Source organism: Colletotrichum jinshuiense, chromosome 2 (assembly GCF_051148585.1).
Source record: "Colletotrichum jinshuiense chromosome 2, complete sequence".
In the NCBI taxonomy this organism is placed as follows: Eukaryota; Fungi; Ascomycota; class Sordariomycetes; order Glomerellales; family Glomerellaceae; genus Colletotrichum; species Colletotrichum jinshuiense.
Genome location: NC_139309.1, coordinates 6,107,978 through 6,134,399, shown reverse-complemented (window position 1 = coordinate 6,134,399; position 26,422 = coordinate 6,107,978). Strand labels below are relative to the sequence as shown.

Genomic DNA, 26,422 nt, shown 5'->3' with positions numbered 1-26,422 from the left:
ACCCTAACCCTAACCCTAACCCTAACCCTAACCCTAACCCTAACCCTAACCCTAACCCTAACCCTAACCCTAACCCTAACCCTAACCCTAACCCTAACCCTAACCCTAACCCTAACCCTAACCCTAACCCTAACCCCCTCTTTTTGTTTTTAGGGTTGTTAGGGGAGAAACCCTAGGGGTTGGAACCCTAGGGTTACTTTTTTTTAGGGTAAGAACCAACTAATTACTACTGCAGCCCTATCCTAAATAATCCTGTCCTAAAAATTACCGCCTGGTCTAAACGCCCCCTGCTAAAACCCTATGCAATTAGGTCCTAATTGTTAGTAAATAACGCCTAGGCTGTAGCATGCTTGTAAGCCTCTTTAGGAATACTATAAAGAGGTTTTTAAGAGCCCTATCGTCGCCTTGCCTATAGTGCTTACTAACGCTTATAGTAGAGCTGCTTGATATAGGAGGAAGAGAGTAATTAGGTTTAATACGTTGCTAACGTTTAAAATAAGGCTAGTAGTTGCTTAGGCTTTAACTTGTTAATTAACATTATATACTACGCCTAAGTATAGGTGTTAGGTTGGTAGAGGGGCTGTATTAAGGTATACTAAGCGATATTTAGGGACCTCGTTAAGAATAATTAAGTTGTTGCGTTGTATAAGGAAGGATTACGTTGCTGTTTTAAGGTAAGGTACTTTAAAAGCTAGTAGTAGAATCTAGATAGGCTAATAATTTAAATTCCAGCTAATTGTATTAATTAAAAGTCATGCCTAGATAAGAGTTATACCTGTATAGTAATTCTTTATACCTATATATTAATTACCTTATTTATCTAGCGTTTATATTTAGTACTACCCTTAATACTAATTACTATAGTCTTATTATTTTAGCTAATCTTATAGATCTTTATATTATATTATTAGCTAACTTACGCTTTAAAGCGTCTAATTATAGAGAATACTTTACTATATATCTTAGTAAGTAATAACGTTCTAAAGATTCAGCTAGTATATTTATCTTATATAATTCCAGCTAATTATATTAATTAAAAGTCATGCCTAGATAAGAGTTATACCTATATAGTAATTCTTTATACCTATATATTAATTACCTTATTTATCTAGCGTTTATATTTAGTACTACCCTTAATACTAATTACTATAGTCTTATTATTTTATCTAATCTTATAGATCTTTATATTATATTATTAGCTAACTTACGCTTTAAAGCGTCTAATTATAGAGAATACTTTACTATATATCTTAGTAAGTAATAACGTTCTAAAGATTCAGCTAGTATATTTATCTTATATAATTAGCAGCTAGTATAATCTATTATAGGCATCTAGAAAGTTAAAGAGATCCTATAAGATTCTATAGTATAGCCTTATTAACTACTGTTTTAATATACGTTATAAGATTACCTTGCTTGTATATACTATTACGTAGTAGTTGTATTCTATATAACTTAGTCTCTTAATCTTTACCCCCTAAGTGTAGTATAGGAGATATACAAGAGCTTTAGGTTTAAGATGTCCCGTTTAAAGGTACTAGAGATATCCCTTATCTTCTTAATCCTTTAGTATATATTAAGATGGTTTAAAGTTTATTATAAAGACTATAGTAGCTATAAGTGTAGTTAGACTAACAGGTGGTTTATTAAGTACGTTTAAAGGATCTAAATATAGTTAAATAGGTTTATATTTAAGGAAAACGAGGTTTCCCTTTCTAGCTAGTTTCTTTACTACCTAGCTCTTTTTATATATTCTAAACTAAAGTATATAATTAAGCTTAGTATACTAGATCTTTAATTTATATAAGAGGCCTTCTAATACTATATTAATATAGAATTTAAAAATAAAGGTAACGTTTTTTAATATAAGGTTAATAGTTAATAGACTATTAATTCTATCTATAAGGTTCTTTTATAACGATACAGCTATATAATTAGCGTAAGTTGTAGAGTATAGTCCTTATAGTCCTTATTAAGCAGTATTAACAGCAGTGTAAGCATGGTTGCTTATACTAATAGATCTTTTAATCTATTACTATAGTAGGTTACTGTCAGCCTACTATTATAATTATACAAGCAACTATATAGTCTACTTAGCTGTTAGGTAGAGGTCTTAAGTTTAATACTCTATTGCAGCAGCTGCTAGGCTGATAGGTGTAGGTAATAACGTAACGTATAAGGTAGACCGGCCTTATGTAATCCTTACCACCTAGAGGTTTATATTACTTATTATATACTACTTAAGTATAGGTGGATGGATAGTCGCCTTAAGGATAATACTCCCTTAGAGGTAGGATAGTTATAATAGTACAGCCGTATAATTAGCGTAAGTTGTAAAGCGTAGTCCTTATAGTCCTTATTAAGTAGTATTAACAGCAGTGTAAGTATAGTTACTTACACTAACGGATCTTTTAATCTATTGCTATAGTAGGTTACTATCAGCCTGCTATTACATTTTTATAACTTATATTCTATATCCTTCTACTATATATAATATAGTACCTAACTTAATTCTACTACTATCTATATAGGGTCTAAATAAGCTAGGCTTAAAGAGGGCCTTATTGTTTATAATATAAGCTCCTCTATAGTTATCTAGAACTATACTATTACTAAAGGGATAAAGGCTAAATACTAGAGATGTAAATATACTAAGAGATAAGTTAAAGGAAGAAGGTAGGTTGTTATAAAGTAGAGATAAGTCTATTATAACTACAACTATCCTGTTTAGTAGGAATTCTATATTAACTAACTTATTATCTTTCTTCTTCTTTATCTAGCCCTTCTTCTTTATCTCTATATAAAGGGATACCTATTTATCTATTAAGATTTTCTTCTTAATAGTATTATAGGCTTTATTAGAAAGCTTGCCTTTATACGCCTTTAATTTACTATAAAAGGTAAACTTAATAAACCTATAGTTAACTAGCTTTTAGGTGTAGTTAGGTTGTTTATATAGGTATTTATTATAGTTAGTAGTTCTTAATTTAGAAAACCTACTAAGCGTTACGTATATTCTAGTTGCTTTATATAACTTTAGTAGGTTTATATATAGTAGATTTCTAAGTAGGTCTTTATACTACTTTAGGGTTAATACTAGTCCCCTAACTTATTCCCGCTTAGTAATATTATTTAGCTTAGCTGTTGCTTAAGATAAGGCGATTTATAGTTTTACTATATATAGGAAGGTCTTAATAGCAAGCGTTTTATATACTTTAGTAATACTATAAGATTCAGCCTATAGGAAGGCGTTATACTATTCTAATAACTAAGTTAATAAGTTAATACTAAATAAAGCCTTTATAATAGCTTTATTATATCTTTCTCTTATAAGTTTATTTAATATATTACTAGTTAGCGTAAATCTTATTTAAAGTAGTTTAATAGTTTTATAAACACTTAAATCTCTAGAGTTATTAAGAAGCTCTAAATAAACTATTTCTATAATATCTAATAAGACTATTAATTAGATTTAAAGCAAGATTAGATTATACGCTTATTAGTACTTATAGAGCTTAGTCTTATTATTCTATAACTATTAGATGTATAAGATAAATACATCTTTAACGCTTTTACTTTACGTAGTGAAGTGGAATAGTAGGGATGGATGGATGCAAAACACCACAACACACCCAGCGACTACCACGCACCCTAGGTTCCGCCTACCATAGAGTGACTTCCCGTCCGCAGAGCAACAGAAGTGTCAATTGTCTGTCAGAGATAGGCCTGACCAGGCCTATTCTGAGCAGACAATCACACTTTCTGGGCTGTACGGGGAGGGTCGAGAGTTTGCCTTGTTGCTCAGTGGTCACCTTCGCTACAGTCGCACGCGCGCACAAGTGAATTCATAGAAGATCTCCAGATTACGCAAAGAAAGGAGTATTAATGTGATGGTGTGCGCCGATGTCTGATCAGGCTCAATCTGCTCTGATCAGGTCTAAATACCTGCTGATGACTAAGGAAAAGACAGGATGGTGATGCAGTCAGGGGTAAAGTGGCCCTGCTGTCTACATGTCTGCATGGGCCGCGTGGGTTGAACCCCGCCCCATTCCAATCGTCCCCCAATTTGTTTTCCCAAACGCCTAAAACAATTGCCAAATGACTAAAGAAACCAATCCTGCTATGTCTGATCAGACCTGATTCAACGTTGGCGTAGAGAATACCGGCCAGTGGGCTGCTCCCGCTGCGCTCTGCGTTCCTCCTCGCGCTGAAGCCGGTCCATGTGATCATTCCATTCAAGACCTTCCTCCCATCGCTCCAATCCTTCCCAATCCTCCTGACGTGTGGGCGGCAAGAAGGGCGCCCATGCAGCTGTTTCGGAGGCCACAACCTCAAATGGGTTGTCGAATCTCTCCACCCATTCTTCTTCAGAGTACTGACCGATCCGGACCATACCGCGATCCTCCCTGTCCTTCCTAACGCTGATCAGGCGTGCGTGCTCCTCTGCAAGCACCCTGCGCTTTCCTTCATTGACCATGTACGCGCTGGAAGATACGTTGGTGAGTTCGCCCAGGTTGATAGGGCAGGCGGGGTACGTCGGGCGCGCCGGAGCTGGTGGCTGAACCGGAGGCTGAGGTGGGCCCGGAGATCGGCTCTGCAGTCGCGGAGGAGCCGGAGGATTCGCCGGTCCAAAGGGTCCTCGCTGCTCGAGTCGCGGAGATGATTCGTAGATGTCCTCCTGGATAATGAGCTCATCGTTCGCCTGATCAGGTTGGCCTGATTCTGCAGCTCTTTTCGCAGCGTCCTTGAGGAACTTCTGAGTGTAGGGGCCAATCTTCATATGGGGCCCTGGGCGTAGTCCTTGTCCCCGGTTGACGTCGGTGCAGAACTCCAATGTGATCCAGTTGATCCATTGCTGTCGCACAGGCTCAATGTTTCGCACCATAGCCCAGATAGGCGAGTCCATGAAGTTCAGTATGCCTTCTCGGCCTAGGGCCCGAATCCACTCAACCACATAGAGGCCGCAGGACCATCCGTCTCGCTGCTGAGGTCCTGCCACGACGCCAGCAGTTGCTCGCATACACCTGATCAGGTTGGGAGGAGCGCCAATCTGCTCATACCACTTGAATAGGTTGTTCATATCGGAGCAGAATCTCCTCTCAGACTGTTCAGAGATCCACTGGCTATCATACCAGAAAACGCCTCCACTTGACTGGTTGACCACCAGCCCAGTGAAGTGGTCGCCGTGGGTTGTAATAAACACAACCATATCGCTCTTCCAGACCATCTTCTTATTGGCCGAGCGAACTTGAGGGAATGGGTCGGCAGGATTGTTTGACCAGGCGCAGGTGACCACATTCGAAAAGAATATTTCCCCATCCGCCAAGCTCAAGTATACAGCTGCTTCTAGATTGTCTGTCTGCAACCATTCACGCCTGATCAGGTGTCCCTGCATGTTGTAGAGGGCAGCTCGATGCTGGTCGGGCATAGACGCATGCGGGAAGCGAGTCTTGAGTTGCGCCATACTGTCGCTGTTGTTGAGGATCACCCAGGGAGGCGCTGGAGCGTTGCCGTTCTCTCTCGGGTTGGGGTTCTGTTTAGGCATGTAGGGGTCCATGGGTGTACCAACAGGCTTCGGGAGTCCAGCCATTGGGTTTATTCCTTCCGGCAAGAGATATTGCGATTTCTTTGGGTCCTTCGGCTGCGGCTTGTTCTGATCAGGCTGGAAAGTACGATTGCCGTTGCGTCCAGCATTGCGGTGAAACTGGACAAGTCTCTCCAGATGTCCTGCGTTCCAGAAGTTTGTGCGGCCATCCTGACTGGGTATCTGACATTGTTCTGCAGTGGGAGGGGCGTTCTCTTGCTGAACTGGTAGCTTTGGGCTCGCTTTGAGGTGATCAGGCGTAACCACAACGTCTGGCGGAGGTGAAAGTTCGTCATCGCTTGATTCGTTGCCTGGCTTGGGCTTGCCTCTCACGAAGCCGGGTGTGGCAGGATCAGGGATAGCAGGAGTTCCGCGAGACGAGAAGACGCCTGGGGTGACTCCGCGATCCTGGGGAGTGCTGTCTCTGCCAGAGGGTCGTTGAGACATGATGGGTAGGTGGGTGCGAGTTGTGTGAGACGGGGAAAGTGGTATTGTTTCTGGGAAGGAGCAATTGTTGTTAATTGCTATTGGGAGGTGACAAGGGAGGTCTGATCAGGTGTAAAATGAAGAAAAGAGAAGAAAAAGTTAAGAGGGTGAAGTGCAATGGTTGTGGGTGTTGAGCGGTTGTTGGTTGTCAGTTGCTCTGTTGGTTGGTCGAATTGTTGTGTGGTTGAAAAGAGGGATAGGTTGACCAGAGCAAAAGGTCCCTACTTATATGGATCTCAGAAAGGGTAGTGATTCAGTGACCAGGCAGAAGGAGCCTGTGAATTGTTCCTCCTTTTCATCTGATCGTAGGCATCTGCAGTGAATGGGTCAAAGGTGAAGTCACCAGGCAACAAAGGAAGCAACTCCCTTGCCATCTCGATTCTTCCCTGTGATTCACTCTCTTCTCCAGCCAGAGAATAAAAGAGCAGATTCTTCCCTTGATTCCTGATTCCAACTTTTCCTTCTTCCACCATCCACTCCAAACGACCTTTCTTCAGCAGCCAGCTGAAAATCCCACATCTTTCTCAACTTCAGGCCTGATCAGAGATACAACCGCAAATATGTCTCGTCCCCGCAAGACTGGCAAGGTCGTTCATCGCCGACGTGTTCCTGAAGAAGCAGCCTTCCCGTGGTTCTTTCGTGATGAGCCTATCAACGCGACCTTCATCCCCGTTGGTCCCACCATGACTCTGGTAAGTTCCCTTCATGCCATTCGTCTTAGATAGAGCTGATCAGGTCTAGATCGCCACTTCCCTCGTCTGGCGTAAGCTGGAAGATCCGTACGGCAAGCTTTATGCTGAGGTCCAGTTTGCCGATGCCGTTCTCAAGAAGCAGACTCGTGGAGACGTCGCATCCGCGTTTTGGCAGGCCCTTCCAGGTGGTCAGCACGCTTGGTCTATCGTCAAGAAATACTCCCGATCAGGCACATTCAAGCGTCGCGTCTTCGTCAGCGTCACTCATGAGGGTGGATTCGGCCTGCTTGCTTGGAAGCTCAACGGTCGCCAGCAAGCTTCTCATGCTCTTCTCACTCATGCCTTCGGCGGCCGCAACTCCGTTCCTTGCCACTGCTGCGAGGACCGCTGGCGAACTCTCTCGGTCGATCCAGCCAAGCCTGATCAGGGCCGAGTCATGGCTCCTTTCTGGGAATGCGTCTCCCTTCCGAATGAATTCGGTAACGCCTGCTCTAACTGCCTGTATCACGAGACTGCCGCCAACTGTTGCTTCCGTGACGACGACTTCTACCGCCGCTTCGGCTATGGAGCCCGCCTTCCTAATGGCACTCGTCGTGCTGACGGTGGTGGAGTTCCTTCAGCTCTTCCATACAACATCCCCTCAGTCAACTCGATTCAGATTCATCAAGCCGATCTCCTTCTCATCGTGGAGCAGCAGCGCGCCAAGTATGGCAAATCCGACCTTATCCCCTCTGTGTACGTCGGTACTCAGTATGAGATAAACGATATCTGGGCGGTTGAGGAGGATAGTGCTTAGGGCTGATCAGGCGTCTCTTGAGCCTGTAGGCATGCTTTTAGATCATATGGGTTTGGGGGGGTAGAGGTCGTTGATATTGGGTTTTCATGGTTGACTTGGGTGGTGGCTTTCTGACATTGGGTGTTCCACCGTCTTCGTCCCCAAGTGTCTGGCGGCCAGGGAGTGCAGGCAGATACTTTTCCATAGAACACGCAATGGGAACAAAGGTTGCAGCTTATGCGTAGGCCTGATCAGAAGAAGCTTAATCCATGGCGATGTACTGATCCTTATCCTTTGGGCCAGAATTTGAAAGGTCAACAACTAAGGTGCCATGTTGTTGGTTCCAGGCAGTGATTTCATCTTCCAGTTTTTGTCGTTCTTGCGCCCATTCGAGTTCCTTCGCCCGTAATCGCGTAATTGGTGTGTGTTCGCCCTGATCAGGGCTGTTCATCAATCCCAAGTCGAACGGGTTAGCAGAGGGGGGAGATAGGAAGACTTCTGAAATCGCGTTCTGGAGTTCCTTCGCAGCCCACATTGGGTCCTCTGGCTCCCAGAATCCCTCGGGGGTCTTAATGAATTTCTTCAACCTGTGACCACCATATGTTGCCCGTGTAATTTCTTCCCCAGAGAGTGTCTCCAGTCGGTAGGATGAGGACTGATCAGATACAGATTTCACTCTAAGCGGTCCTGTCCATCTGTAGTGGAGTTTTCTGTCTTTAGACTTGTCTATAGCCCTCTGTTCGTCAAAGAGTAAGACCATATCTCCAGGTTCAAATTTCGATTCTCTCAGGGTACGGGCATGGCGTTCGTTGAAACGTTTAGCCTGATCAGATCGAACCTTGTTGACTCGTTCAATAGCAAGACGTCGGTCTTCATCCAGCTGCTCAAAGGCTCGCAGCCTGGTGAGGAGTTCCTGCTCCTGATTTGTGACTCGTCCCCAGTCGAGGACTCTCCAAGTCACCGTTGTTCCATCGATTGGTGTAATGGCCTCATAGCCACAGACAAGATAAAAGGGGGTGAACCCAGTTGGCGCCCGGATTGTTGTCCTATCCGCAAACAGTGTCAAGGGAAGAATTGGGCCCCAATTCTTCGTTCCTCCGCCTGACCAGACCCGTAGAGCATGGGCAATAGGCTGGTGACCCTTCTCGTTGAGTCCGTTGGCTCTTGAGTTGTAGGCTGAAATAACCTTTTTCTTCGCTCCGTATTTCGCGTTGAGCGCGTCGACGCACCCCTTATTTTCTGATCCTCCATCCACAAGGAGCTCCTTATAGACCCCATGCCGGCAGATAATATCCTCAAACAGGAACTTAGCTACCACCTCTGACGTTGCTGTAAGAGACTGCCTTGCCTCTGGCCAGCCCGTCAACATACAGCGTGCCTCGATGCATGCCCACTTGCCGATCCATTGGATGTCAAGACTAACCCTTGTGAATGGCAAGCCGCCGACTAGCGTACCAATGTGGCGATCGTCTTTTCGGCCTGATCGGGCGAATTGGCAGCCTGGGCATGAGGCTACCACTTCTTGAACCCTTCGGTACATATCTGGCCAGAAGTATCTTTGGGCAAGTCTGTGGAACGTCGCGTTGCGTCCCCGGTGTCCTGATTCGCAATGGGCTGTCCTGATCAGGTCATCGCGCTTATCAGAATCGTCAACGACCAGTCTTGGCATCGGGTAGTTCTTAGTTGGTCTCCGGAAGAGACGGCCGTGGGCTGCCATAAACATCCAGGCTTTCTGTTTGAACTTTGCATATTGGTTGGCTGTAATACCGTCTGGTCGAAGCAGTGTGCGTAAATGGAAGACAATCTGGCGAGTCTCGTCTGACCAGACCTGATCAGATGGGAGCCATTCTACTGGCAGGTTGTAGAGATCCGAATTGTGGGGGATCCTTGTGGCAGTCTTCCTCATGGTTGTTGCGTATGCTTTGGCAAGGAAGATTTTTACTTCAAAGATGTTGGCGTCAACAAAACCCTCAATATCTTCAGGATCTTCTGCTTCCGCCAGATCAGACGGGCCTGGTTGCTTGCGGGAGAGCCCATCAGCAGCAGTATTCTTCGTCCCCGGTACGTGCTTGACGTCGAAGTCGAAAAGCCGTATCCAGGCGATCCAGCGAGTAATCAGTGCGCCAGGGAGATCACTTGCTCCTCCGTTGAGCTGGGCAACCAAGACTTGGGCGTCAGTCTCTAGTAGGAATTTCACCCCATAGATGTATCCCCTTAGCTTCTTTAAGGCCATCAGAACAGCTCTCAATTCCAGCTTTCCAGAATCGTAGCTTAGCTCTGGGCCTCTCCAGATACCACTCTCATACCTTGCTACTGCCCGCCCACCAGTAATCATCTGGCTCAGTACTGCGCCCCAACCTCGTAGGCTCGCATCTGTTGAAATGATGATTAAACCAGCGTTTGGGCTGTAGTCAAGGCTGATCAGGACTGGGTTGGTTGTCAGAGCTGCTTTGAGGTCATCCATGGCCTTGATCTGATCAGGTCCCCAAACGAATGGTGCATTCTTTCGGATCAATTGGAGCAGTGGGGCAGACTTCGTAGCGAAGTCCTCAATCCAAGAGCGGTACACCGTAGCTACTCCCAGAAATGATCTGACGTCCCCAACGTTCTCACATGCCGCCCACTCGAGGATTTTGATGACTTTGGCCTGATCAGGTCTGCGTCCCCCTGATCCACAGAGATATCCAACGATAACAGCCGAAAGCTGGCACCATTGAGATTTGCCTCCTGCGATCGTGCATCCCGCTAACTCCACGTTGAGCAGAACTTTGTCGACATTCTGAAGGTGCTCATAGACGAACCGCCGTATTCCAGGGTGATCAGGTAATTCCTCGTTGCTGTACGTTGAAACAGGGCCCTTGATAGCTATATCGTCTAGAAAAGGCCGGCAGCAGTGAGGGATAAGGTCATATAGGATTCTCGTGATGACCCGCATGAACTGTGCTACCGAGTTTGTTGCCCCCTGTGGCAAAGTGCACATTCTCAATAATCCCAGCGGTGTCGCGAAAGTCGTTAAATCTCTGCTCAGCACGTCCAGCGGAACCTGATCATACCCAGAATAAAAATCCAGCAAGGAAATCATCTGGCACATAGCGAAGTCCTCTGAAAACTTGTCGACCCCTGGTGGCGCGAAGGCATCTCGCAGGGTGACCCCATTCATCTTTGTGGCCGAGTTGATCAGGCGCATATTCCCGTCCTTTTTCATGACCAAGAACCAAGCGTTCCTGTAAGCCGCATGGCTTTCTTCTAATACGCCTCGCCTGATCCGGTCACGGAGCATCTGTAGAACCCGGTCTTCAAGACCCTTCGGAATCGGTATCGATTTTGCTCGCCAGGCCTTATGCGGTACTGTCTTGATCGTCTGTGGAGGAGCCACCTTTGGATCCAGACTCCCACACTCGCTGAATTCCCAGGCTAGAGCCTTTTCTCGGTTGTATAGGATCTGCTGGAGGAGCTCCCTTTCATTTGGCAGTAGGTGCTCAACAGTCGCAAGTATATCTCCAAGACGCTCAGGCGTAAGCCGCGATCCTTGTTCGATATCAGAGAACTTTGGCGTGATCAGGCCAGAGTAAGGACTGTTGTCTCGAATCATCCTTCTCTTAGCCTCCTGGAGATTCTTGATTTTCCATAAGGGGTCGCCTTCAGGGGTAGTGCCATCTGATGGTTCGTCATCAATCGGGTTGATTTTCTTATCCTTTGTCTTGTACATGGTGTAAGCTTTGACTGTAGCCTGATCAGGCGTAGGTTGCTTTCGGTTCATAGCATTAATAACTCGTCGGTTCTCAATACGTGATTGGCACCGATCCCATGCTGCCTCTGTTTCTCTTGCTGTCGTGACGATGGAGTTGATCCATCTTTCCGCTGCGCGTTTGTCTTTCCTTTTTGCAGCTTTTGTCGTGTAAATCTTTGGATAGGCCTGATCAGGCGTGCATCGATGCCCAGATGGTGTTTGGCAGTCGGTGCAGTCAGGGGAATGCCGCCCAAGTTTATCCATCGTCTTCCGCACGTTTCCCAAGACCGGTCCGAGTGTTTCTTGGGCAATTACTCTGAACACTTTGGCGAAGTCTTCGTCGTCTAACGGGATCACCTCCTCGTCGTCTTCCTCTAATTCCAGCCCGGGGTATTCCTTCCTTCCAGCACGCGTCCCGGTATCGCTGCTGGGTTCTAGTTTCCCTGGCTGAGCGGAGGAGTGGGGGCGGCAGCGAAATCCTCTACATACTTATCCCATTGCGGGAAGTAGGAGCTGAAATCTCCTGCACTTCCAAGGTTGATAAAACCTACTGGAATGTGTAGCCTTGTGGTTCCAGAGGTCAGGACGGCGCTGATCAGGTCTTCATCATACTCGAAATTGAGACGAGAATGCACCTGAAAGGGGCCGCCTAGAAGCAACGGATCGGTAGTCGCTCGATCATCAGCGATAAAGAGCGTTGTGGGGATCTTATATTCGCCAACCCAAACCCATCCACACATCGCGCCGTCAAAGTCAGATCTCCCAGCAGCAGTAGGAGTAAACGTCTGCATTCCCATCATTGTAGGCGTCGTCAGCAGGTTGTGCTTGGTAGCGTACGATCGGCTGAGGATGTTGGCTTCCGCTCCTGTATCCAGGATGGCCTGAATCTTCGCGTTCTGATCAGGCGTATCTCCTCCTACAGAAACCTCAAGGACCAGATGTGGCATCACAAAGTTTGGCGAAAGTTTGTCGATCAGTTTGGGGTCAACAGCATACATTGCTTTAACCTGCGTGGTATTTTGGTTGAATGCATGACGTTCTTCCTCATACTTACGCATGATAGCTTCAGCAGCCTCTTTGTTAGACGGCTTTGCTGTGCTTAAGAGCCCATCCGGCGCCTTGAGAAAGATATCCCGGTACCCGTTATCGTTAAGCAACTGCCTGGCGGAGGCCAGCATGTGTTGCTTGAAAGCCGGCCATACAGAAAAAGCAACTTCAAAGGGTATAGTTACTGATCCTGTCAATTTCCGGGTGACAGCGAGTGCAGCAGCCGAATTCTCATCGAGTCTGACCTGATCAGACTGCCCTACGCTCGGAAGGTCTATCGTTTCTACAGATGCTTCACGAGTAGGCTGTAAGATCATTTCGACTTCCGGAGAATCAGGCCTGCTTGGCATGTGCTCGCGTGGCCGGTCGGTGTTGCTGTTTCGCCTCGGTGTCCATTTCGACTTTTCAACTCGCCCTGCCAAGGGGGATTTCAGGATTCTAGTCTGATCAGGCTTGTTCCATTGTGCTTGAGACCTTGTCGCCGCATCAATTTTAGCGTATGAAGTTGCAAGCACGCTGGTGTGTGTCTGCAAAGGCTGGAGGCACGCCTTAACCGCCCGGACACCAACAGTAGGCAACTCAGGGGCCATAGATTTCACAGTGGCAGACATTGGTCGCCCGACGTCGTTGTCTAAGATGGTTCTTGCCGCAGCTGATGGTCCTGGGTATCTTGCGTTGTTGGCAATGTGGGCCAGCACAGCGGGGCGGTCCGGTTGGAAGCTACGTCTTGCATCCCAAATCACAGAATCAGGGACTTCCGTTATATCTGGGGATGACGATCTGATCAGGCCATATTTGTAACAGTTGTCCTGATAAACGATCAGACCGGCACTCTTGTCCTCAAGGAGCTGCGGGCACCTCCAGAAAGTTCGGGAGTCACACCCATCATACCAGCATCTGTCTGGGTGGCCGGGCACGAATCCGGGCTTCCTGAAACTGTTCGGACCAGCGTCTCCTCGGAATCCCCCGTAGTTGGCTTCACCACGCGTTGCAGTGCTGGTGGTGTATGCTTTAACCGGCGGAAGACCCGATGTTCGGAGAGCCAGAGTCAGAGCTTGCATCTGGGCCGCCAGGTGATCGAGGGACGGATTTCCCTGTAGAGTAACGTCGTTCCGTTCTGGTACCGTTTTCGGGCTGGTCTTACCCTGATCAGGCCTGGATACCGTTTTCCTGGTTGTCGTTGAAGTGGGCGGGGCGGCTGCTTCCTCTTGAGTGTCGCCAAACGCGCCTTTATACCTAGCCTTTCCACTAATCCAGGAAAGCATCGCCGGCTTAAAGGAGCTTAACCGTCCTTCTTCAAACAGATCCCCAGGCTTCATGCCTAGTTGTTGGGCCACTTGTGTGAAGGCATTCTCTGTAAACCTCTTGGCAACCAACTCAATAAGCTCAGGGTCAGAGATCACAGACTTGCCCCTCGCTTTTGCCTTAGCCTTGACACTGTCAATCTTTTGGAACAGTGTTGCAGCCGTCGTTAGATCATCATCCTGGATTAGGGGTCCTCTGATCAGGTCCCTAAGCTGCTTGTTGGGCCTAAGGACAAGTTCTTCATCGAGTGGCCCATATGTGTCGATCATGAAGGTCTTTACTGCCTCCCAATCGCCAGTTGCAACCACGTTTTTCACAGTTGCTCTATGTTCTTCTGGCAAATACCATGGGAACGCAGTAGCCATGTCTTTCTCAGAGTAACGGGATAGTCCAGCAAGTGCTTCGAACTTTTCCACGAATTCCGACACATTGCAACCATCAAATGTAGGTGCTCCAGTGGTTCCAGGGGCTGGCATTTTGATACCAGGGGCAGACCTTCTGCTTCCCCCCTCAATGGTATTCTTGAGTATCTGGGCAAATTGAGCCATCATTATGGCCATTCCGGCCTGATCAGACCCGACGGGCGTCGATGCCATTTCTGGCACTGTCGTAGGTTCTACAAGCGGTGGAGTTCTTGGTATCTCGTCCAGGTTGTCGCTTCCTTCGTCAGGAATCTGAGGCCCAGGTTCCCTCCAACCGGTAAATGAGTGCAAGCTGCCCGGTTCGGTAGGCGCTGCGCTTGAGGAAGCCGTCGTCGCCGCTGTGGCCTGATCAGGAATGGGCAACGCGTTATCGCCCATCTTTCGGCCACAAGGGCAATCCTGGTATTGTGCGGAGTGATCTTGTCGTTGTTGCTGTTCGTGATGTTTCGAATGGTTCCCCCTTTTTCGGATGGCGGTTTCGACAATTCCTTTTGTAGTTTTCGCAAAGACGGCTACCCCCATTAGAATTGGCCTGATCAGGCCTATTCCGATGTTTTCCGCCCATCTCGAAGTCAATTGAAGTGAGGCGGTCACGATGTCTCGACACCAGGGAATGTAGATGAGTCCAAGACCCAACTTTACCACAGTCCGCTGATGCTTAATTGTTACCGCCCCACTCCGCCTTCTCGTATTTTCGCTTAATGTCAATATTTTGCCCCTGATCAGGCCAATATTCATTTGAATCTGGAGTCCAGATACAATTTGGCCGTCCCCCGTGAAACTAATGCGGTTTAGCTCATATCCCGCAATATCCGGGGGGCCAAACGATGTCGGTGTGTCAATCATTTTCGTTCGGCAGTTGACTCAACTTCCTTGCAACCTTACTTCAATACACAGATTGACAGGGGCCAAGGAAATGTCGGTCAACCGAATCAATCAGTCAATCAATCAGTATCGTTTCAGGGTCAAATGTCTTCTCCTGAAGTAGTCGCACATGTCGGTTTTCCTCTGATCAGATCAGATTCATCTTGTCGCCAAAGAATTTGGTTTGTCGTTGTGGTGTAAGAGGTTATCAACCTCTCATTGGTAATGAGAAGATCGGTGGTTCGATTCCGCCACGAGGCACCATTGAAGTGGAATAGTAGGGATGGATGGATGCAAAACACCACAACACACCCAGCGACTACCACGCACCCTAGGTTCCGCCTACCATAGAGTGACTTCCCGTCCGCAGAGCAACAGAAGTGTCAATTGTCTGTCAGAGATAGGCCTGACCAGGCCTATTCTGAGCAGACAATCACACTTTCTGGGCTGTACGGGGAGGGTCGAGAGTTTGCCTTGTTGCTCAGTGGTCACCTTCGCTACAGTCGCACGCGCGCACAAGTGAATTCATAGAAGATCTCCAGATTACGCAAAGAAAGGAGTATTAATGTGATGGTGTGCGCCGATGTCTGATCAGGCTCAATCTGCTCTGATCAGGTCTAAATACCTGCTGATGACTAAGGAAAAGACAGGATGGTGATGCAGTCAGGGGTAAAGTGGCCCTGCTGTCTACATGTCTGCATGGGCCGCGTGGGTTGAACCCCGCCCCATTCCAGTAGTAAGAGGTATTAGTTTCTAAAGAGGTTCTTATCCTGTAAGTTCGTCTGTAATAGCAGATAAAGTAAGAGCCTAGTATACTTAAAGTCGTATAAAGTAATCTCTTTCTAGCTCTATATTCTATTCTAGAATATAGGCCTCTAGAGAGATACTCTTTATAAATTCTAGAAGAATAGTAGTACTATCTAGATTAATGTATTCCTAAACTTTCCGTTTACATGTAGTAAATCTTAGTACGTTATACTATAGCTGCTAATCTTTACGTATTAAGAGGGGTCCTTATAACCTCGTTGTAGTAGGTAATCTAACGTTCGTATAGAATAATATTCCAGGCTGGCCTTTTATATAGAAAGATCGTTAAGAAGGATAAAGGTAAGAAAGGCGGTGTTAGGTAATATACTGCTTTACAGTAGACAGGGTATTATTGCTTATAAATAAGCTGGAGCTAGGCTTATAACTGTTATAAAGCAGGATTACTGCAGCAGAAGCAATTTAGGGTTGAAAGTGGCTTGATTTATCTAAACTAGGTGGGCTGCGCGAAGCTGGCTTATATACGCCGGCTTCGCGTGGGGCGACCGCCGACTTCGCGTGGGCCGGCCGGCCGCCCGGGCGGGCGGTCTGCCGGGGCAGAATAATGCAACGGGATCTCGCGCTGCGTTGCGACAATAACCCAAAAGCAGTTTCGGCAATCCACTCGGCCCGGTCACCATCCATCAAAGGCCCCTGGTATTCTGTATTGACACATCCTATGTTGTCTCTGAATGTTCTCCGAGACAAGCAAGACCACACTGTGCGGCGAAAGACATGGGAAAAAGCGTTTAACTCCAAAGGTATAGTTCTTCTGCGTTCCCAGGGTCATATAAAGTTTTGAGTTTCTAACGTTCATCAATAAACAGCCTTAAAAGACTACGAGTACCGGGTAGCGAACTACTCTGACCAACTCCTGTCACAGATTGAAGCGCATAAGGGAACGCCTTTCAATATCACAGATTGGTTCAACTTTTTTAGTTTTGACGTCATGGGCGACCTGGCTTTCGGCAAGTCTTTCAAGATGCTCGAAGGTGGCACTAAACATCATTTTATGACTGATTTGCATAAGAACCTGCAAACTGTCGGAATGTTTAGTCATATGATCTGGCTCCTTCCCGTCTTTAAAAAAACGCCAATCCTTAATTCCAAGCACAAACGCTTCTGGTATTTCGTTAAGTCGCAAGTGGATGAGAGGATCAAGGTGAGACACAGATTCGCGTTACCAAGAAAGATACTAATTCTACCATCAAGAACACTCCAGATCGCCCAGATGTTTTTTCGTGGTTGTTGGAGGACTTCAATACAATCAAGAACCCTTCTTGGCAAGACCGCATGAACCTTTACGGAGACGCATACCTTATTATTGTTGCTGGGAGGCACGTCCCCCTTCTACGAAACTGACCCCTTTACGTAGTTTCTCCGGCTAACATTTACATGTAGTGATACGACTTCTGCCACTCTTACCTGCCTCATTTTCGAGCTAGCTCAACGAAAGGACCATTTTCAGCGACTGAGAAAGGAGATTGACGACTACTTTGCACACAATGCGATTGTTGAACACCTCCCGTTGTCAAAGCTGCAATATTTACAGGCATGCATTGACGAAACCTTGAGGCTTCACCCTACAGTCCCATCAGGTCTCCAGCGGATGACGCCGCCTGAAGGCATGGAGATTGACGGGACGTTTATTCCGGGCAACACCATCGTTCAGGTGCCTAGTCACACAATGTTCAGAGGCAAGTCCCTATTTTCTGTTCTACGCGAGTCCGGCCGTGACTGACACGGCGATGTGGCAAAAACAGATGAGCGCGTCTTTCCACAGCCTGACGAGTTCATTCCTGAGAGATGGACCACACGGCCCGAGCTATCCAAGCACCCCGCAGCTTTTGTACCCTTTAGCACAGGTATGATACCGCCCAAGATTCGTGTGTCGTCTGACCTACCAGCATGGCGTGCCAGCTAACAAGATGCGTGTAGGTAAATATTCTTGTGTTGGGAAGCAGCTCGGGCTGATGGAGCTCCGCTACGTTGCCAGTCAAATCATCCATCGATATGACATTGAACTCGCTCCAGGACAGACGCGCAAGGCATTTATTGAACACCAGAAGGACGGGTTTACACTGTCCCTACCGCCATGCCAGGTGGTTTTCAAGCCGAGGGCAGACAGGAAGGAAATTGCTTAGAGTAGTATTATAACTAGAGATAGGATTAGACATTCGCAATTTGGTAGAAGTTAAACTTTTTTGGATCATCTAACCCCCCTCATATCGAGAAGTATGTAACCGGTGCTAGTCTGTTGTTCAGGTGCAGCTGGATCACTTGACGCCCTAAGGTTGCGCTGCTTAAAGGAGCAGGGATGATCGGGGTAATGGGCGTCTTTGCTGGTATATAACTAAGTTATTTTAAAGGAATTGTTGTAAAGGGTCTTGCTTGGTTAAGATTATCTTAAACTTCTACACAGCTGGAAGTAGGAGCACTACCAGGTCAGGGAGAGTTATTGTCAGTTAGATGCTGCTGGAGTGTTGACGAACACCAGGAGCTGTTATTTATTAATATAGGCTTGGCGTTCACTAAACGCTGTTATGCCATCTATCTTCAGCTATGTTGCAGAGGTACTGGAGACGATAGGATGAGCCCAGCCTGATCTTTCACACCCACGTGAATGTGCTGCTCTCCAGTAACCCTGGGAAGGAGCATGCAGGCTGTGTTATCGTAGGTCTTGGAATGCGTAGTTTTATTCCCGGTTTCTAAAAGTAGACCATGATAACTACAGACAGACTAGTAAAATCAGCATCATGCTGCATGGAAGGTTTTGTTATCTTGTTAGGCGCTAAAAAAACGCCTAGGCAATGCGCCTCAACATACGAATTGTATGTATACCTATCACAAGTAGCACCCGAAATGCTAATGTAACCCACCATCTTCACATCCTTATCTGCAAAGAAGCCTGTGCTGTCCACTTCTATCAGTATCAAGTGCAAGAAATGCAGCCGTCCTGTCCAGAATTGTCTTCGACAAACATACATCGTCTATTGAGCGTCATCCATGAAAGACTCCGTGGATACCTTCACTGAGAGCAAGGCTGCTCAAATTGATCCCAGTTGGCGGGTTTCAGCTAGCAACAAGTTTGCCGAGAAACAGAGGCAGCGGCAGGCCTCCAAAAAGTACGTGCAGAGATTTGGACTTCCGAGATTCCGAGACTAGTGACTGGCACTCGTATCAGAGTCCGCGAAGGGACGAGTTCGTTCAAGACTCTGATGAAGGATTTCTTAAGCAGTACTCATCACGCCGAACTCAAGCGGTTTAATTTCGATGGCCAATTCCAATGGGAGGATGTGAGAAAAATGGCCGCCGATGCTGTCGATAGAGACGTTGAAAATACAAATTGGCGGAAGAAGCCACTCCGGGCGGCAGCAAGGTCTTTCCAGGAAAACGCATCGAATTTGGAAATGCTGTTGGCGTTCCTCCCCAACGGAGACTTCACAGGAATTCTCTGCGGCGCATTGACATTTCTATTTTGCGTAAGTGCTGTCGGAATCAAACAAGTTGAAATGTTCGTTTTGACACATTACCAGGCCTCAAAACAGTTATTCAAAATTCGGCAGAAAATCTTCGCCAGCCTCGAGAGTCTTCCTCAGTTAGTTGGGCAATTAGAAGCGTACCTCGGAATCTTCGCCGAAGACGGTTCGGTCTGGGATGCCGCGGAAGACCTTTACTTGGGAATTCTCGAAGGAGTTGCCGGGATGCTACAGTGGATCGACAAGTCTGCTTTTGGTAAACTTTTAAGCATTTCGCAAAACATACAAAACTCAAAAGCTAACTCATAGGCTGCTCATAGAACGGGCTTATAAAGTTTTGCTGTTCCCAGCTACATTTGGCAACGACGTAGAAGAGAATTCGATTAGACAGAACATTGAGGACAAGGTAGCTCGGTTTCGTGAGGTTATCGATGTAGGCTTGCACAGAAATGTTGCAAGTCTACTCAGTCTACGCGCAGATCTTCGCGACTCGAAGAGGTCTGTCGAGACATTGAGAACAATGTTGAAAGATCTCATGATGTATTCTCAATGGGCCCATGGTATGGAATTATTTTGACTGAGACTCATGGCCCTTAAGATTGTTAACACATGGTCCTAGAGAATCCTCGAGTAGCCGCTGCTAGCAAAACGTCGTTCGTCACCCTCGAACAGCTCCGCAGCATTATCAACGTCGACGCACTGCTTGCAAAGAGAGACGAAGATGTTGCAATCATGGATGCACAAAGCGTTTGCCAGCCGAAGCTCATCAATCACGCATTGAGCGTGCTCCGCAACGAGAAGTTTCTTATGTGGCTGCAGTCGACTATGTCCCAAATACTCTTCATCAATGGCAGGATGAAGCTAAGCGCTGCGCAAGAATCATCCTCCCCGCTCACGATTCTGTCCTGCGTTATCGCCCAAACTGTCGCCACGCACCCTAATCGCAGCTTTTCTTTACTTTACCTCTGTGGGCAGCATAATTCTCCGCATGATGCTCATGGTGGCCCGAGTGGGATACTCCGCTGCCTAAGCTCTCAATTTGCACACGCCGTTAAACAGGAGGACGTTGATCTATCAAGTATCGATATGGAATTTGTAGAGGGCGTGAACGTGCAGAGACCTGATGTACTTTGTTATCTGTTTCGACTACTACTACCATCTGCCATAAGAAAGGTAGTCTTTGTCATCGTGGATGGGGTCTCATGGATGGAAGAAGGGCCACACGCCCTGGGTTTTATATATAGTATCTATCTACAGTTTTTATATATTCTATGTCGAATATAATGAGAATTAGGTCTAAGTAGTATATATAGCAGGGGGTAGAATATAACATAAATAGAGGTAGAATATAAGAAGGTTACTTAGGTAGAAAAATAGTTAAAATATATAGTAGTATAGAAAATAGCATACTAAGATAACTAGTAGCTATACTAGAGATATACTCTTGTTTTAACATTAAAATGTTAATGTTTCTATAAGATGGGACTTTTAGTATTAGTGTTGGAACAGCACTTGGTACGACTGTACGACAGCAAGGCAATCAGGAGTAATCGGAGATAGGTGTTTAGGGATTAACCTAGTTCTCGGTTAATCCTCGGCTGTCGGACTCGAACCACGTACGACGACGTGGTTGGATTCCCCCGCACAGCGAACCTAGCTTAGACATCACGACCAATTGAACACTATTGCATTGCAGCACCTACGGCACGTATACGTACCAGAGCCCATTCAACAATTAGGTCCTAATTGTCGGCGAATGACACCCAGGGACCGATCGGGCGATCTACTGCTGCTTACTTAGGATGCGTTTTCGTCATTTAGAGGCACCCTAGGATTGTCAAAATTTCTTGCACTGCACCGCTGCTACTACAGTTGCACGCAGTGGATAGCATGCTAAGAAGGTTGTATAAGCGCTCACAAGGTCGCCTAAAGTGAACTTTTCTTTTTCCTTTGCTTGCGCCTCTAATGGGGAAGCTAACATTTCCTAACAGAAGGTATTTGCAATTGTCTCTGGGATTATAAAACTAACAAATCCTGCAAGAATATTACCAAGGAAGCTTGGTCCCATCATAGTTCCAGAATAGATTCGTTTCGTCGAACTTAACCTCCTGAATTATCTTTACACACCCCTTCGCCGATTCTGCAACAGGGACCTTTGGCAGCTGCGGCGCATACTGCTCCACCCACTCCAAGATCCCCGCTCCAATCTCAGTGCTCGGAACCCATCCTATACCCCCATAATTAATTAGCCTCTCCTGTACCTAGTACATAACAACAGATATTGGTATCAAAATGCAGGTTTATCACTACCACTTCAAGCTGCAAGAGACCCAGACAGGGAAAACAAGGAAAGAGAAAAGACATACCAGGATGAATCAACGCTGTAGTAATCCCCTGGAGCTGCAGCGCGCCACCCCATTTCCGCACCAGCATGTTCAGTGCAGCACGCGAGACGGCGTACGTAGCATTGAGATTCGGCGACGAGGCAGCCAATTCGATGGATCCGAGAGCGGAGGAGATGAAGATCAATTTCTTGTCCTTTCCTTTCTGGATTAGGGGCAGAAAGGCACGCACTAGGCGAGTGTTGCCAATAATTTCCACTTCGAGCTCTGTTGATAAGAGGCCAAGGTCTCTGTTTCGAGGTTAGATTGGAGTGTTATATATGAGTTTGGCTTTTGAGAGCAGCGTTTTGGAGGGAGTGGTGGATGAGGGGCAACGAACGCTTCTTCTAACGTTGCCTTGGGCTGCAAGTTCACGCCTGCGTTCGAGACCAGGGTGTCGAGACCATTGGGCAGTAGCTTTGCTACCTCCGTTGCAGCTTTCTCGATTGAGGCTGGGTCTGCAATATCGAGCTGTACGAAGGCAGTCTTCTCGGGGTTTTGTTTGAGTAGCGCTTTGAGCTCGGGTGTGCTGTTACTAGAGCGCGCACTAACTATGATGTAGTTTTGCGGGTCGTGGAGCTGGATTCTCATGTTAGTTGATGAGATGCTTGTCTTGATGAGACTCACTAATTCGGTAATGAAGCCGAGTCCAAGACCACGAGAGCTGCCGGTTACAAGGTAGGATGGCATTATTGCAGATTTTTCCGAAAAATGAATTTAAGAGTGGCTTTAAAGTGAGAGAGTGAAAATATATCAGTCTAAAAGTTATAGCGAAGTGTCTTGGATGGTGGAATGTTGCAAATAAGACATTGGTAATTATGGAAGTCGTATACATATATATACCGTGAAATAAATCTACCCCGCGGTGTAATAGAAAAAACGGACAACAGATAGCGTCGGATAATGCAGCAAATAGAGTTGTTTGATTAGTTTTTGGTTGCAATATGGCGCAAGCCTGAAGCAGAAGATAGTGCTATCATAAGCATACCTGTTCTTATTTGACCAAAATTACAAAATGCGGGGATACTTCCTTGCCTGCGTAATGTCCCAGGCAGCCTTATTGAGGTTTGCGTCAGCTTTTTCTTGGAGAACAAATTGCGTCATGCCTACTGGAAGTTCTGTGTTGAGGTAGTACTCTTTCGGGGGTATTCTCCCGAGCCTTCATCCCGGAGTTCATAGGATTGCTGTAAAGAAAAAACGGTTGCTGAATAATTGTTGGTAGTTGTTTATTAATCATGATTAGAGTCCCGAAGTAATTAATAAACATGCCGAGTTTGAGATGTTCCGTTCCAGACATGGTCTAACCTGATTAGACCTACTGCAAAACTCACTATGCTAACAACCTGATGGCCAGTGCAGGCAGCAAGGTGGAGATTCATAGTTTTTCCTTCTGATCTTCATCTGAGGATACAGTAGTCGCCATAACTAGTTGCAACACACTTACCTTAGACCGTTACAGTATACTATACTTAAGTTTAGTTTGTTAACTTCAGCCACGGCTTTCAGGAATTCTGGTCCTTCGCATGGTTCTCCTTCTGCAGCAGGTTCATGTTAGGGGTCTAGCCGGACGTTGGTCGACGTAGGGGTGGCTTTGATTAAACTTACTGAAGCTAAAAAGGGAAAGTCTAACTGCTATGTGGCATTTCGTGGTGAATATCTGGTGGGCCTCCAGTGGGCCGCTAGTACTTAGATTGTCCGAGGCGCGGCGGCACCTTGATATGCGTGTGCACCGTCCATGCCATTCAACCGTTGCAAGGCCTATGACATCTACCTTAATACCTTTTCAGGCAGGCACCTGTAGCCATTTTCAGGTGATAAAATTAGGGACCATGATATAATTGGTTTTGTTCGATAGAAACTTTTATGAAGACGCACGGACGGAGACGGCACAACCTGATATGCTGGCATTGATTGATTCAGAAGTGTTTGAAAGTCATTTTAATAACTAAGTTTCAACTTCAAACGTTGCAATGATAATTACCATCCCTTAAATCCGTGAAGCAGCCGGTAATTAGTGACTAGCAGTAGCATACCTAATAATATAGTAACTCCATAGCCAAGGCCTGCTTGATATAGAGCCTACTAGAGACCCGTGCTAGCACGCCTGGACATTACGGGCAGGCTTAGAATTGCCCCCGGCGAAAGTTTGCCACTTTGTCGTACAACAGAACTTTGTACGAGGTCCTCGACGCTATGGCTACTCTAATTACAAAGGCCAACGTGGACCAGTTCCAACTTAATTCCTTGTAGCCCTAACTCCGACCCGGATGTTTCTTGGTCAGCATCATAAGCGCATTTTGGACCCCAAGACTAACTTCGGTAGTTTCTGACGAAACCGGCATGGATCCAGGTTCAGACTGACTGTGGCTTTTTCACTCACTTCATAATTAATGTCCCCTCAGTATTCAACTTGTAGGTGTGGTACTTCGCTGTCCAAATTGGACAAGTAAGCTTCAGCGTCAACTTTGCCTTTGCTGTACGTTCTACAAATAACCAACTTTTTCTTCCACCATGCGGTTGTGTGTCACATGTGAAGTTGTAGCTTAAACTATTGCAACGCATACCAAAACTGCAGCCTGCGGCAGAAGGCGATAGAAAAGACTGGGGATATCTCGGCTCTTAAACAGCACCAAAGATGTGTATAAAGCGAGAGGATGCAGCCTAAGTAACAAAGCCTCCTGAAATATTACTTTTCCGAGGAGGGGTTCTGTATGAAATTTAGTTTCAGTGTTTTTTTCCGCGATTGAATTAATGACCAGACACTGGAATGGAAAGCGAACCGAAAATTATTTATTCAATTAACGTAAAATGTCGCGATATTCAACTATAAAACCCTCTGTTCCTTTTCTTGAAGGACGTGAAATTCCGTGTTAAATCGTGTGGTTCAGATATGTCTTCGTCACTCCCTGCATCGGGCCCACCAGCTTTGAGACTGTTAGCAGTATTCTGTACTATTCCATAACGCAAAGACCCTATTATAGACAGGTCCACAATGCGGAAAGTAGGTTCATCGTTTGCCGTGTTGCGCTGCAAGATCGCGTATCAAAATATGTAGACGTCTGAAGCCAAGCACAACTTGTTTCATCGTCAACTGCCGCCGTTCATTGCGTGCACTGGAAAGTGATACCGGTGATTCGTTTCGTTAGGAGATAGTGAATGATACCAGTCTTCCTCAGTTTGCAAGCATTAAGCAAGCACGAGTTGCGCAATATGCTGCTAGAGCTGTCATCTTCGTGCCCATTTCCGGGGAATCCAGTGCTAATTTGGCATAGTAAGGACTAGCCTGGAACCCCCAAAAACCGCAGGATGATGTACGGTTTCTAACCCTTTGACTATTCCAGAAAGAATCTCATAACTAGGGAGCAAATACTCCAGGACCTAGCAACTCCTCGCCGGCGCCGTGGCCAACGTAGATTGCTTGTACGAGCCTTGCCTCGAAACAATCGACGAGTGACCTCCGCCTCCTAAACAGCAACTTTGACAGTCCCGCCAAAGTCTCGAGCTAAAAGAGCTTATAGAGAAGCAAAACTTTCGTGATGTGCGGTCGCCTCCTCTTACAAAATTGTGGGATTCTAGAGGTTCCAAGGGCACACCGCGCAATGTTCTTACACTCAAATACATAATTATCGATTGTACTGTATATGTCCACGAACGGTAACAATTTTAGTAGCACAATAAGCACAGGGTAGCGGCTCCATGAGCGAAATTACTTAACTTTGTTCCAGAGTTGTTCTTACTCATACAATGGAAGTAGCCAATGGAAATAGTCCACTATTTGTGCACTGATTTCATTCCGTACGGTGTGGCTTCTTCGGAAGCCATGAAAGCCAATGCTGATATACGTTCATAGTATCACTAAGAAGCGTTGCAAAAAAGCATCCGGCCCGGATGGTTAAGACGGCACTATTCCACAATAATATTTGTAATTAACTACAGCGTTAAGGACCTTGAACAAGGTTGTGCTATGCGTGGAGCTCCCTCTCCGGCTCAATTCTAAGCCCGCTTCTGAAGAAGCGGGCACCTCTCGGCACGTCAATTGAGCCTCGGCTTCAGAGGCACTGTATTACTGATCAAATTTGGCGTCAAATTCTTGAACCAAAAACAGCTTTCTGAAAATTCTAAGGTTTAGCACTCGAAAGTAGCTCCGGACCCCTGCGCGAACAACCCTCTTCAGGCCGAATCTCACTCTGAGTGTACACTACGAATAGTACTGTCTACGCAGGTCGATATGAACATCTTGCTTTTTATTTAACTTGAGTAAATAGTACAAGTATCAATAGAGAGGTAGAACACCCTAGAGTTCTTAAGGTGGAAAATTGCAAAATTATTCTACTCACAATTCCTCCACCTATTGTTTAAAACACCCGCATCAGAGAAAGGAAGAAACTATAATACCATTATTATGTCCTCTTGAAGGAACAATAGGGCCTCAAAGACGGTCTTCATCATTGTAGGTCCTTACAATGACTTCACCCAACCAATCATACAGCTGTACAATGCCGTGAAGCTTTTATCCAGCCTATAGATACCATTACTCACCTTAAACGGGTGGTAAAATTAGTACGTTCTGTGCACATCCCCATTTACGACGTCTTCCATCAACCTCACATTCAACGCGTTGTTAGAAGCACCTGCCCCCGCAGCCTATCAAAAGCTTCGGGGCATTCAATACAGTCACGTAGGGCACAGAAATTTTGGAATAGTTTAAGCCCTACGTGACTGGGAATGATAATTTCGTCGTCAGCAAACACTAGAACAGTAGATCAGTTAGGTTTAGTTTTAATCGACAGGTGTTCATCACAGAGTAGTATAAGACTTGCTGTTACTGGTTGGCATACGAACAAAGCGGTTTT

The 26,422-nt window shown here is 46.2% G+C and overlaps 5 protein-coding genes across 5 annotated transcripts; 2 read left to right on the top strand and 3 right to left on the bottom strand.

Moving 5' to 3' along the window:
• Positions 1–4,141: 4,141 nt before the first annotated feature.
• Positions 4,142–6,031, bottom strand: EsH8_II_001592 (uncharacterized protein; the record flags this gene model as incomplete). The annotated part of the gene is made up of 1 exon (XM_083264890.1): positions 4,142–6,031. The coding sequence occupies one exon, from the start codon at positions 6,029–6,031 to the stop codon at positions 4,142–4,144; it is 1,890 nt and encodes a 629-aa protein (XP_083122212.1).
• Positions 6,032–6,630: 599 nt separating this feature from the next.
• EsH8_II_001591 (uncharacterized protein) lies at positions 6,631–7,558 on the top strand (the record flags this gene model as incomplete). Its single annotated transcript, XM_083264889.1, has 2 exons — positions 6,631–6,762; positions 6,812–7,558. 2 exons carry the CDS (start codon positions 6,631–6,633, stop codon positions 7,556–7,558), a joined length of 879 nt encoding a protein of 292 aa, XP_083122211.1.
• Positions 7,559–11,701: 4,143 nt separating this feature from the next.
• On the bottom strand, positions 11,702–14,419 carry EsH8_II_001590 (retropepsin-like aspartic protease; the record flags this gene model as incomplete). The annotated part of the gene is made up of 1 exon (XM_083264888.1): positions 11,702–14,419. The coding sequence occupies one exon, from the start codon at positions 14,417–14,419 to the stop codon at positions 11,702–11,704; it is 2,718 nt and encodes a 905-aa protein (XP_083122210.1).
• Positions 14,420–16,658: 2,239 nt separating this feature from the next.
• EsH8_II_001589 (uncharacterized protein) lies at positions 16,659–17,450 on the top strand (the record flags this gene model as incomplete). The annotated part of the gene is made up of 2 exons (XM_083264887.1): positions 16,659–16,871; positions 17,178–17,450. 2 exons carry the CDS (start codon positions 16,659–16,661, stop codon positions 17,448–17,450), a joined length of 486 nt encoding a protein of 161 aa, XP_083122209.1.
• A 3,783-nt stretch (positions 17,451–21,233) lies between these two features.
• EsH8_II_001588 (uncharacterized protein) lies at positions 21,234–22,259 on the bottom strand (the record flags this gene model as incomplete). Its single annotated transcript, XM_083264886.1, has 4 exons — positions 21,234–21,415; positions 21,555–21,820; positions 21,922–22,148; positions 22,197–22,259. The coding sequence occupies 4 exons, from the start codon at positions 22,257–22,259 to the stop codon at positions 21,234–21,236; spliced, it is 738 nt and encodes a 245-aa protein (XP_083122208.1).
• Positions 22,260–26,422: the final 4,163 nt, after the last annotated feature.